This window comes from Antrostomus carolinensis, unplaced genomic scaffold, assembly GCF_000700745.2.
Source record: "Antrostomus carolinensis isolate BGI_N321 unplaced genomic scaffold, ASM70074v2 scaffold17330, whole genome shotgun sequence".
NCBI classification, from domain to species: domain Eukaryota; kingdom Metazoa; phylum Chordata; class Aves; order Caprimulgiformes; family Caprimulgidae; genus Antrostomus; species Antrostomus carolinensis.
The window spans coordinates 115,348-127,368 of NW_010290760.1; the positions used below are offsets into that span (position 1 = coordinate 115,348).

The following is a 12,021-nucleotide window of genomic DNA, read 5'->3' on the forward strand; positions in this document are numbered from 1 at the left end:
CAAGGCGCGGCGGCAGCGCCGGTGCCGGGGTGAGGAGCTCATGGCAAACCCCTCTAGGAACACTCTGCCCCTTTGGGGGTTACTGGTCTCATCTCATAATGATGAAATGGTTGAAAAGTGTGTTTTATGAGTCAGTTTTTTAATCTAGCAGTGTGTGTGTGTGTTAGTCCTGCGAGTGTCTGGGAATTCAACGTGAAAAACTCAGGGAGTATGACTGTCCCACACATGTACCCAGGGGCTCCATCCCCATGTCCCTGCACTGGAGCTCCAAGAAGCTGTCTGTAGGCTTGCAGTGATGCTGTAGGTGAAGAACAGGAGGGATATTGCTCTCTGTTTGGGCACCATCCATCTTAGGCTCTCCCTTGCACATGAAACAAGTCCTGTTTGCAGCTGCAGGTCCCAGCTTGTTTCCCATGCAGAAGGTGGCAGAAGCCAGCAGCGGTTTTGCCCGCTCTGGTCAGCAGTGTGCAGCATTTGGAGGTGCTCTGCCATCCTGGTGTTGCTGTTGAAGAGTTTGGTGGGGGGATATCCCCACGGGAAGTGTCTTGTCTTCCCTCCCTCCCAGTGGAAAGATTCTTTTGAGATGTCTAACTTCTCTTTTCCTCTCTCTAAACAGACGGTTGATGATGAGGCGATGGCAGCATAAATGAAGATCAAGTAAGGAAGGCAGAACGATGCCCAAGGGTGGGTGTTCTAAAACACCACAGCCAGAAGATTTCTCTCTCAGCAACGACATGGTGGAGAAACAAACGGGGAAAAAGGTAACGTGTTTACTTCACTTGCCTTCCTTTAGGGATGCTGCCCCTCGTGCTTGATGTCCTCAAGCCCTGGCAGGAGGTTGCCATGGGCTGTTATCACCGGAACCACATCTGTGTGTTGGCACTCTGCCAGCTGATGAGGGCTGCTTTATTTCTCGGGGGCTGCAGTCCTTCCCGGGAAGGGTGGCAGCACAGACCCGACTCGGCCGAGCAGGGAGGGGATGCTTTGGAAGATTCTCTTCTGCCAGTACCGTGTGTTGTTAAGGCTTGCTGCCATACGCTGTGGAGGGACCAAGTCACGCAGTGATCTCGCAAGCACGTGCTGTGCGAGGGAGGAGTTTCACCTCCTCCTCCTCCTCCTCTGGCTGTAAATACCGCGTCTGTGTCGGGCTTGGCTGGTCTTGCTTCACCCAGAAGTCTGGGCTCTTGAGTGTGGCCTGACCAGGACTCAGCGTGTGAGCTGCTCTGCTGAAATGACTGCTTCTGGGCTTTTATTTGAAGTGTTTAGGTTTTAACTGGGCTTGAAGTGAGGTTACTGAGATGAAATCTGAGTTTAAAGATAAATTTAAGTTCGTGCTTCTCTCCTTCATTCCCAGATTTCTTGTTTTGCTCTAGACTTAAGCTCTACCTCCTCCCATTCAGCTTTTTTTTCCATACTTATTGGTATCTGTAGTTTCCAGTAAATAGTTGTGCAGAAAGCTGGGTGCAAATGTTACCTTTAAATAAAAATTAAAACTTACATCTACTATATTCTGCTATGGAAACAAATATTCACTTTCCTTTCCCCTCCTCGCTCTGGTTCCTCAGCATTCCCCAGGAGTTTCTGCCAGACCCTGGGAACTGAAGCTGAGCTTTGCGAGCACCAGCCGTGCTGTGTCACTTGCTCTGTCACTTCCCCTGCAGTCCCACCCACGTTGCTGACAGTGGTTCCTCTTACGATTGAAGTCACATTATTGACAAAGTGAGAAAAATGACAAATAACCAATGGGAAAATCCCAGGTAGAAGTTTGGTTATTGAGCACCAGCATCTCCCTGGTTCCTTTTCTGTGTCGCCGTGTACCCACGGGTCCGGTTCAGGAGCCGTGCTGAGAGCGGGAGCGTCGATCCTGCGCAGACACACGACGTGGGGCTGGTAGGAGCGGGGTGAGAAGTGGGAGTGGGGCTGTTGGAGGTGAAACATCTGCCCTGTTGCATCAGGAAAATACCAGCATTTACCCTGGCAAATGAGGCTGAGCCCGGCAGCGCGGGATATGGAAATACGGGGTTTTGTCTGTGCCGTGTAAGGAGCTTAATGCTGGCGCAGGTGCTTGGGGAGGGAGAGGATCAGTTATAATATGAATCAGCTCCCATTTTATTTCATCCACTTGCGGCAGCTGAAAGGCTGCGTGTTATTTACAGAGCAGGTTTGCTGAGCGGCGCTGGGGACGCTGGGAGCTGGAGTTATCTCCTGCTGGTGAAATAACTAGGACACAAATAATTTGATGCTTCCCATTCAGAGGTGTCAGCGCAGACCGGCAGAGAGTGGTACTGAGTGAGGACGGGGAAGAGCCTTTCTGCTCACTGAATTGTGGTCTTCTCAATGGAGAAGGAACTTGCAGGCTCTTGTCCTCCAGGGACTGAGCTGAGGTCCAGCCTAAGTGGCCAAAGGACACGGTGCAGCAAATCTCCCTGTTTCTGGTTCACTCTGGAGCGTGAGCTGGAGCAGTGACTCAGTGTAAAAGCACTCGGTCATTAGACCTCCTCCTCCTTCCCGACGCTGTTGTACCTGCCTGTCAAGCGAGCTGCTGCTTTTCATTTATCTTGAGTTGTCAACACTTCCAAAAGCCTCAGCCTGCCACTTGGCATGCGACTGCTGAGAGCAGCTGTGGCCGAGCCCGAGCCGCCCTGCACGGAGGGACCCGCACCCACCGCGGCTGGCACGGGCTGAGCCTGGTGAAGCCAGAGCTGCGGTCACACTTCAGTGTTTTCCTCTCAATGTGACCTTAACATCCACAGGGATTTTAACATTAAACAGCCTTGGCGTGTTTGGGCTCAGAAGCTCGAGCAACGGTGGGGGATGCTCAGCGGTCCTGGCATCGGGGTGGGCTGAGTGCTGCGGGAAACGTGTGAGTTCTGCGCTTGAACCCATCCCAGCCAGGCTCTCGAGGACGCTGCCCTTTCTGCAGAGGGCTCGTGCTTTGTGGAAGAGGATGTGAGCTGCTGCCTTTCACTTGCACAGCTCATTACGAGAGGGAACTCCTCCTCGCTCTCAGCTCCCTACCCTTCCATGGGAGGGACCTATTAACTCGTGACATGTCACTTGTGCTGGCGCAGCCACGAGAGCAAAGTGATTTAAAGACCTTGTCTCTTGCCTTCCGTGGCCGACAGTGTTAGATGCTTCCTCTGCTTTGCTGCTGTTGAGCGAGGAGCTGTTTCTCCCTGGGGTTAGCAGCGGCAGCGGGGCGGCCGGTCGGGCCCTGCCAGCCTTATATGGCTGCGTACAGCCTGCCCGGGGCGGTCGCTTCTGCTGGTTGAGTTCAGCCTGAAGGGTTTTGTAAAAAATACATATGCCATATATGAATAATTCTCCTTTCTGGTTTAGATCCACAGATCCCCATACCAGAAGCAGATTACTCATGACTTAGGCTGAGCAGAACACCGCAGCCAGAATTATATCGGTTGTGGAAACCATTTCCTGATGCGCCTGGGACCGCTCGCTGCGTGGTTGCGCCGTGTGCTCAGCGGCTGTGGCAGAGGAGTTGTCTCTTTAGGGGGGAAATGCTCCCACTTGCATGGTCTGAATCGCATTTTTGCTGCGGTAGTTGAACGCTGAGCAGAACAGGGCTTAACCCTCGGGTTTGGACTTGCTCGTAGGAGCTAGCAGAGGTTAAGTGAGCAAACAGGGGGAGACGATGTGAGGAGAACTGCTGAGAGTGCTGCCTTCTCATCCTTTCCTGGGTGATGGGGTGGTGGTTTCTCAGTGGGGGAGCCTTGCTGGGGGACATGCTAACCTCCTGATACCCATATTGGATCAAACTCGGCTGCCTTCCACATGAGTGACGGAGGAAAACCGCTACACTTTTTATCCGTAATAATTTTAGTAGTATGAATACATTTTGCTCCTATTTCATTATTTTTCCTGTGCTTCCAAAAAGTTTTTGCTTTTTCTCCTAATTTCAGAAAAGGGAACGTTCTCCTCATTTCTCAATTCTTCTTGAAACCTCTTGGCGTTGTAGGGCTTTTCCTGTGCCACGCAAATACGTGCTGGGCTGTGCAGAGCCACGTGCCGGGGCCTGAAACGTGCTGAAGCGCTGGGTGACGTGGACACTGAAGAGCTGACATTTCAGTGGAGATAAGCAGCCCATAGTTGTTGCAGGTGGTATTTCTTACAGACCTCGGTGAAGGCCCAAGGCACCCAGGAACAGGACTTCAGTTCCAGGTGTCTCTGTAATGTTTAGTTGCAGCATTGATTGTGACCCAAATTTTTTGGAAGTTTGTGCCAATCCGTGTGTGTTTCACCCTGGTTTTGGGAAGGCCACAAGGGACACAGATTTAGAGGATACTGGGGTTTGGTTTCCACCACTTCCAGTGTGTTCTCTGGGTAAGATTGTGTCCGTCCCTTTGTGTAACACAGGGTGAGAACCCTTCTCCTGCCCCTTCTCTCCTCCACAGCAGAGACCTGTTCAGGAAACAGAATCCCAGCATGGCTTGGATTGGAAAAGCCCTTTAAGCTCATCGAGTCCAACCATGAACCCAACACTGACAAGTCCCCTATGACTAACCCATGTCCCTCAGCACTGTGTCTACACGACTCTTCAATCCCTCCAGGGATGGGGACTCCACCACTGCCCTGGGCAACCCCTTCCAATGCCTCAGAACCCTTTCAGCAAAGAAATTCTTCCTCACATCCCATCTCAACTGCCCTGGGCACAACTTGAGGCCATTTCCTCTTGTCCTATCAAACGACACGCTCCTGTCTGTGTTAGTGCAGGGAGACTCCTGCTCTCACAGCATTTGCTTTTTGCAGGTGGGTTGTTTTCCCCAAGGCAGGAGTTTGGTGTGTCACCTTGGTGTGGGGCATCACCTGGGGACACAGGTGTTGGAGCCCTTGGTCCTTCTGGGCCTTCTCTCCTCCCAGGCTACCGAGGCTGGTTTTGTTGGTTGCTGATTACTTCTTCCTGGCATCGCAACCTGAAATACTTTCAACTCATTTTGGAGAACAAAGGGCTTTGGGGATTTCCATCGCTGGTCATGCAAGTCTTTGCAGAAGCAGCTGGGTTGTGAGTCAGGTTTTGTCGGTGTGGAAGTGCCGGCACGGCTCCGGCACAGCTCCCGGTGCGCGGGCAGAGGCAGCAGTTCAGAGCTTGTGTGTGGGCACTGATGGCACAGCCCGGCTGCGTGCGGCTCGTACGGACAGCGGGGAGAGCAGCTGCGTGGCCTGTCCAGTAAAGTGAGCACAGGCTCACTCAGCTTCTCTGCTGAAATACACATTTCCCTGCCTGGGTTTGTATGTGGCTCTGCCTCGCAGAATTCTGCATCAAAAAGAAAGACATGTTTGGTTTTGCTCTGAGAAGTGACATTGGGACAGTAAGCTGGCCTAGCTGGAGCTCTGCGTGAGGGTGAAAAGTGGCTTTTATTTGTAAATGTCATAAATGACCCGAGCAGATTGATATCAGGGTCTCTCTGGCTGATGAGAGATCTTTGTCATAACGAGAGCTCGGCACAGACGCAGTTCAGCACTTCCAGTCCGTACGCCGCACGCGTGGCTGAGGTCGTCGTAGCTGCTGGGGACCGGTTCCTGATGGGTTTGTGCTCCAAACCGTGGTGGCTGATAGCAGCTTGGGATGCAGCTTTTAAGTGTAGCAAGTGTAAGTCGAGGTGGGTTCAGTTACTCATATAGTAAATCTTACTAATAACATAGCGTGACAGGAGGGGATTTTTCCTACAGTCATGGTCTGCCCTTCGCCAAAGCAGCTTTTATTAATACCCACGAAGGGGAACTTGTTGCTGAGCTCTCGCCAGCACCCCCATTCCCCAAACTCCCTCTCTTACCCTCAGCAAGAGCTGTCCTGGCCTCTGAGAGCCCCGAGCCCGTGTTCAACACGGATGTTCATACGAGTTTCTCTGCAGTGTCGAGTAATTTGGATTTGTTCCTTCTGTGAAACCTGACTCAGCTGAGTGAGCTTACTTTAAACGTGAGAAGACCTGAACATGAGTACATTCCTCATTACAAAATTGCAAATAATTAGGGAAGTAAAGCTTAAAATGAGAAAATGAAAACGCTCATTACTTTCAGGAACACGACTCTCCAAGCTGCCTTAATTCCTCTGCCGTGGTTTCGCTGCAGCTGCTGCAGGCACCCTCAGCAGGTCGCTGCTTTCCAGGGGGGAGCAAAGTTTGGATCTTCCTTGCTCCAATTAGTAGAAAAGGTTATTGTTGTGCTACCGTACAAATTAATCTTCAAAGCAGTGCTGGCACCGCCGCCACTTCCTTCGTTCTTTGGTATTTAATTTTGCTGAACTCACTGGATTAGGGGCTCCAAGCGTTGGGGCAAATGCAAACGAAGCGTTGCCCGAGCGTGCCCGACGCTGGGATTCACGCAGCCATCTCCATGCTGGGCTCACCATCCTGGCTGGGAAGGTTTTTTGCCTAATTCCTCTCTTTTTTCTCTCTCCTCCAATGCAGAGCTTTTAACAGCATTGTAATAACTTTCTAGAGTAAGTTGTATTTTACTTGTCCTGAGTTTTTTCTTACTCCTGAGCGTGCAGAGATCCCGTACGGCGTTAATACAGCAGATGACTGACCTGGCTTGCAGGCACCACAGCCCTCCTGCAGCTTTGGGCTTTTGCACCACAGCAGCAAAGTCCAAGGATTAAGGGAATTTTAGGGAATGTACGTTTTAAACAAGCTGTCACCAACCATCATTTGCTTTTACATGGGGTGCAAGAGCAGCAGCGCTGCCAGCTGATGCCCGGAGCCAGGTTACCTGCGAGGCTTTTTGGGCAGCAGAGGACACGATGGGTTTGCTCCATCTGAAATCTATTTTAAGGCAATAAATAACGAAAGAATCATTTTTTGTGTGTGTGTGTTGAGCACAATTGATCTCTTGTTGGAGCTCTCAATGTGAAGTGGTGTCTGGGAGTGTAGGAAATCTCACCATGGGGTACCGGGGGCTTGGCCGCATCCTGCCCTACTGCTGGGAGAGCGGGCAAAGGCTGTCCTGGTCCTCAGACACTCGTGGAACAGCTGCTCTGGAGGCTCCGGGCGAGGAATTGTGGCACAGACAGTGAGCACGGTGGCTGATGCAGGGAAGCATCATTTTCAAAGCGTCAGCTATGAGTGATCCATCTGAGAGTCCTGTACAAGCACCTCTCTTCCCAGGGATCTGCCACCGCTCCGTGCTGGCAAACCTGCACCGCACGTGTCTGGCGTGAGAGGTGCAAACAGCTCCTGCTTTTGGAGCAGGACACGGTGCCGGGTTTGCCAGCGGTGTGCCAGCGTGCCCTGGCCATGGGCAGCAGAGGAAGAGGCACACATGTGGTCTTCTCTTTACTTTTAAGGGCAAAAATTGTTGGGCTGCTCATTGTCCTGAAGTGCGGTTTTTAAAGGAGAATGTTGAGGCCACGTCTCTGCAGTTGTTACATCCAGGGAAGATGGTGCTTCACCCCACGTGGACACGGCCTCTCAGGTGCTCAGCGCTGGTGCAGGGTTGGTGGGGTTTGAATGTAGTGTTGCTGTTGGAGCTTGTGTTCAAATGGGGAGGGAAAGGACAGACCAACGTACCTGCTTCCAACAAGGCAGTCCTGGGAGATGGTCATTCGTCCCTGGCCCTACGTGCACCTCTGAGCTGGTCAGAAGAGCAGCTGGCGATACAAGTGGCATCATCTGTTATTGCAAACTATTTTTGTTCACGTCAGGAGGGGGAAAAAAAAATACAACCAAAGCATTTAAATCCAGAGTGCTTAAATGAAATGCTGGAGTGTTTGTTTTGGCTGCTGTGACTTTGTCCCGTTGCTCCTGTGCTGAGGAAGGGCTGGCGGTGCCTGCTCCCGAGCAGGGCTGCCCTTCTTCGGGCTCCGGAGGTGAAGTCCTGCGCACCCGCAGCCCAGCGTGTCTTGGCTGCCTCCAGCCCCCAGAACCACTGTCAGATACGTTTGTTTCACTTGCTTAACCAAAAACAGGGATTCCCCAGCCCATTTTTTCTAGTCCTCACCGGAGCACGGGTGAGAGGGGCCGTGTAGCTGCTGGGCTCTCATGCTGCCCATCGCAGAGGGGACACGCAAGCAGAACCCGTTGGTCTGAGTTAAACAATTTCTCTTTAATCTGCAGGTGAAGTCTGGTCACCAGACAGCAGCTCGGGCAGAGGAAGGAGCAGTGTACACAGTGACGCCGCGGTCTTGTGACTGCTGGCACAGGAGCCACCTGCCAGGGTGCTGAGGCTGATGCAGACAGCATGACTGGGCTTCTCTAAACAAGGGAATTTCTGTTAGATTGGCTTCTCTGAGTTTCCAGTGATGGTCTTGCATGATTTAATGTATTGAGATTCTTTTATTTAATCTAACTTTATATCTAAAGCTTAAAGTCTGGGTTTTGCTAGGTAATTGAAATCAGATCTGTCACAAAGCTGCTGGTTCTGGCCTTGTTTTTAGTGCAGTGGCACAGTGTTCAAACGAGAAGCACTTGCTTAAAATAATACTGTGCCTCAAATACAGAACTCACCAGTGCCTGGTTTCAGTCTGTGTATGTTCTCAGTGTACTAAACTCCTCGAGTTTGAGTTATGTACCAGCTCTTGCTGTTCATCTGAAAAATCTTGCCCATCTCAATACTTGGTAACTTTGTCTTGCTTGGGATGTTTCTTCAAAATTTCTTCCTGCTGTTCATACTGAGCGGTCCCCAGCATCACCTGCTTCACTTTATTAAATTATTAATAATTTAAAATATTAAAATCCAAACTAATCTGAATAAAAAAGACTAGTGCAGAGCAGATATAGGTCTGCCTCTCTGAGGAAGCAGTGAGCACTCAGCCAGGCGTCCGCGTCGCTTTCCGTGCTCTTACGCAGTGTTGGTAGCTTTGTCCTTCAGGTTGCTTCCCCTCTTAAAACCTGCGTGGGAGAGGGATGGTTTAAATGTTCAACCCCTGAGAACACCTCGTGGTGTTTGCACATAGCTGGACGTTGGAGATGATCAACCCCAAACACAGCCCTGGGGCTGGGGCTGCTGGAGCTGCTGTTGGAGTCGTTACCCTGGGACGGAGGCGGTTGCGGGAGCGCAGGCAGAGCCAGGAGCTGATGGACCTGCCTGCTGTGGGGTGGAACGTGCTACCTGTGGGTACAGGCAGAGCTGGACTGGCCTTGCTGGTACAAACCGTTACTCTGACTGTACCATACAAACCTTCCAAGTGCGTTTGGCTGTGGAGCTGATCCTGTCCACGGTCAGTAATGTCAGCAGACTTACCCGCTGCCGCTTACCGGCTCCAGAATAACGTGTTATCCCATAAGCCCAACTAGTCCTGCTGTGTTCTTGTGCCTGAAATACCACAAGCCGCAAGGAGAAGCCCTCAACCCTTCCACACTGAACCAAGGGCTTTAATGCTGGGTTTTGTGTGTGTCCCTCAGGTGTGCTGTGCCTGCTCCCTGGCATCCCACTTCTGCTCAGGATCAGGAAACCCTTCCCAGACAATGGGAGTGGTTGTGTTTGGGAATCTTTGTGTTCCCCCAGCCCAGCCTGCCTTCCCCATGTGCTCACAGCTGCGCACAAGGCGTTGGCTCCAGTTCTCATGTGCATTGGCCCTGGTTGGCCTCACTCTTCTCTAGTGATATTTTAGCATTTGGGCTTGGTGGAGTCTCCTTTCTGAAAGATGCTAAACCCTGATGTGCTGGAAACCCATGGTGGAAAGGAGAGAAGACAAGTGAGGCTGGATGTTGGGGGTTAGGTGGGCACAGGCTCTTGTTAATCTGGTCTTTTCTCTTTCTAGGATAAAGATAAAGTTTCTCTAACCAAGACTCCCAAGTTGGACCGGAGCGATGGTGGCAAAGAGGTGAAAGAGCGAGCAACCAAACGGAAGTTGCCTTTCACTGTTGGAACAAATGGAGATCAAAAAGACTCGGATACAGGTACCAAAATGACATATTCCACCCTCAAAAACACGTATGTTGGGGCTGGTGGGGAGCAGACACTATCCAGTATACAGACAATCCGTACTGAAGTGTTGGATCAAATTCCATGTATTTATTAATTAAAGGAAGAGACATGTGGACAAGAGGACAGCTGCTGTGGTGTGCACACACAGCTGGAGCTGAGGGGATTAGGGTCCTTATGTTCTTAGTAATGTATTGAACGGGCCCAAGAGCTGGCTCTGCCCAGAGACTCTTCCTGTGGCTGCTGGTGTGCTCTGACTAGTCCAGTTCATGAACTGAAGCTCACATGAGCCAAGAAGCAGTTCTGGGCCTGCTAGTAAGGACTTGGGAAATAATAAAGCTGAATATCCTTTAAAAGAACAAAAACAAGCAGTAAAAAATGAACTTGCATGTGTCTGCCTAAAATAAACCTGATATATATGTGTATGTCTGTATAAAAGTATATATATATATGTGTGTGTATATATATATATATGTATACCTCTCTAGCTATTTGTTGGCTTGGTGCTTTAAACTTTTAGTATTTAACTCTTAAAACTGATAAATTATTTCTAGTTGGTGTGTGCACAGGCATTGTCAAACACATTTAAAACTGTCTGGAGGTCACGCTGATGGGCTGGAGGTGTGGCTTTGGTGGTGTGACCATCTGGGCCTGTTTGGGTCTTGAGATCAGCTCTTTGGGGCTGGTGCAGGTGGTCCTCAGGACCATAAGGATATGAAGGTGACCTGTTTGTCCCCATTCGTGGGACTGCCCTGGGTTGCTTTGGTGGCTGCAGCATGACCAAGCGATGTGTTCTCAATACACACCTGGTTTTTGGGAAGCATTGGTGCTGCTTTGGGTGTTTCAGCTTGGCTGTGTCGTGGTTGGGCAGGTCACTTCTGGTGGCCGAAGAGTGGCTGGTACATGTGGCACTCGTGTGTCACAGCCTCACGTAGCTACAGAGACATTGAATGGGCTAATTGTTTTGTAAAGCCATTGGGAAGAGCTGTGGCAAAGCTTTGACATGGAGAAAACAATGCTGTTTGCTTCCAAGGGGCTTAGCTGTGGCTTTAAGGGCAGAAGTTTGTGGAGGTCCTTTCTGTACGTTTCTGGGAAATAGTTCTGGTCAGGTAAGGCTCAATAATTGTGCAAAGATTAAATGGACTGAAAGTTGAGAATATGCTTAAAAATGGTAAAAAAAGATGTATTTGCTGTTACTCTGGTGAATGTGTGAGGTGGTCTGATGTGGGGCATCAGCCTACATGAGCTGATTTCCTCAATTGCTGAACTCTGTGTCCAGAGAGAAGATTTCAAACCATTAATTCATTTCCTCAAACGACAGCTCGTCCTGGTGGCTGTTTGCAGGGATGGAGTGTCGATTGGTGTCCGTGGCGTGCAGATGGGCAGGGCGGATAAAGGAGGGTTTGCAGCTGTGGGGGAAGGGGGGGTCCCCGGCTGTCGGGGAGCAGATGGGGTTGCAGCCCGACACGGACGATCTTCATTCACAGAGCTGATGAACCAGAACCAGAGCTGCTGCTTTTTGTCAAGGCTGTTTTTGCCACTTTCAATACCTGGCTGAGAATTTAAACCCAAACTTGCTTCAGAGCTCTCTGACCCTCGTGACAGCTAAAATGTCACGGTAGGTCTCCCCCAGCTCGCTTTCCCTGTCCCCCAGCAGCAGTTAGCTGCTTTTCAGAGGGCTCTGGTCTCTCTCTGGCTGTAGAGATGTTAGAAATGCTTCTGTTGGCAGCAGCGAGAAGGAAACCAAATTAAAAAGAGGAGGGAGGGAGAGTGGGAGAGGCTGTAGCTGCTGCAGGGTACAGAGGAGCAGCAGTGCAGCCCGTGAGACACCCCTCCCCATGGGCTCCCACGTTACCCCTCTGCTTTCAGCAGGCATGTGACTCTTTGTCTTCAGACACATCTTCCTCTTCCTCTTCAGAGTTCATCCTCCCTGGGGAAGCAGGTGTGCAAGAGGCAGGGCTGAGTGAGGGGCAGGAACAGCCCAGCTCCCTGCCTGCACGGAGGACAGCTGGAGACCGGGAGGTGGTCATTGTGCTCAGAAACACGTTTAGAGACGAACTGGGCTCAGCAAACGCTGGGAAGGTGTAGGCGAGACTCTAACAACCTCTTTGGTGGAGACTGAAGAGAGGAAATGAGTCAGCTGGG

At 50.9% G+C, this 12,021-nt stretch overlaps 1 protein-coding gene across 1 annotated transcript in view; it reads left to right on the forward strand.

Annotated features, from left to right (window-relative positions):
• Positions 1–674: 674 nt before the first annotated feature.
• ANKRD11 (ankyrin repeat domain 11) overlaps positions 675–12,021 on the forward strand; it is a 38,053-nt gene continuing 26,706 nt past the window's right edge. Inside the window, exons 1-2 of the mRNA XM_010174388.1 lie at positions 675–761; positions 9,713–9,851. Of these exons, the coding sequence (XP_010172690.1) occupies positions 675–761; positions 9,713–9,851 (226 nt within the window). The remainder of the gene's footprint in view (positions 762–9,712; positions 9,852–12,021) is intronic.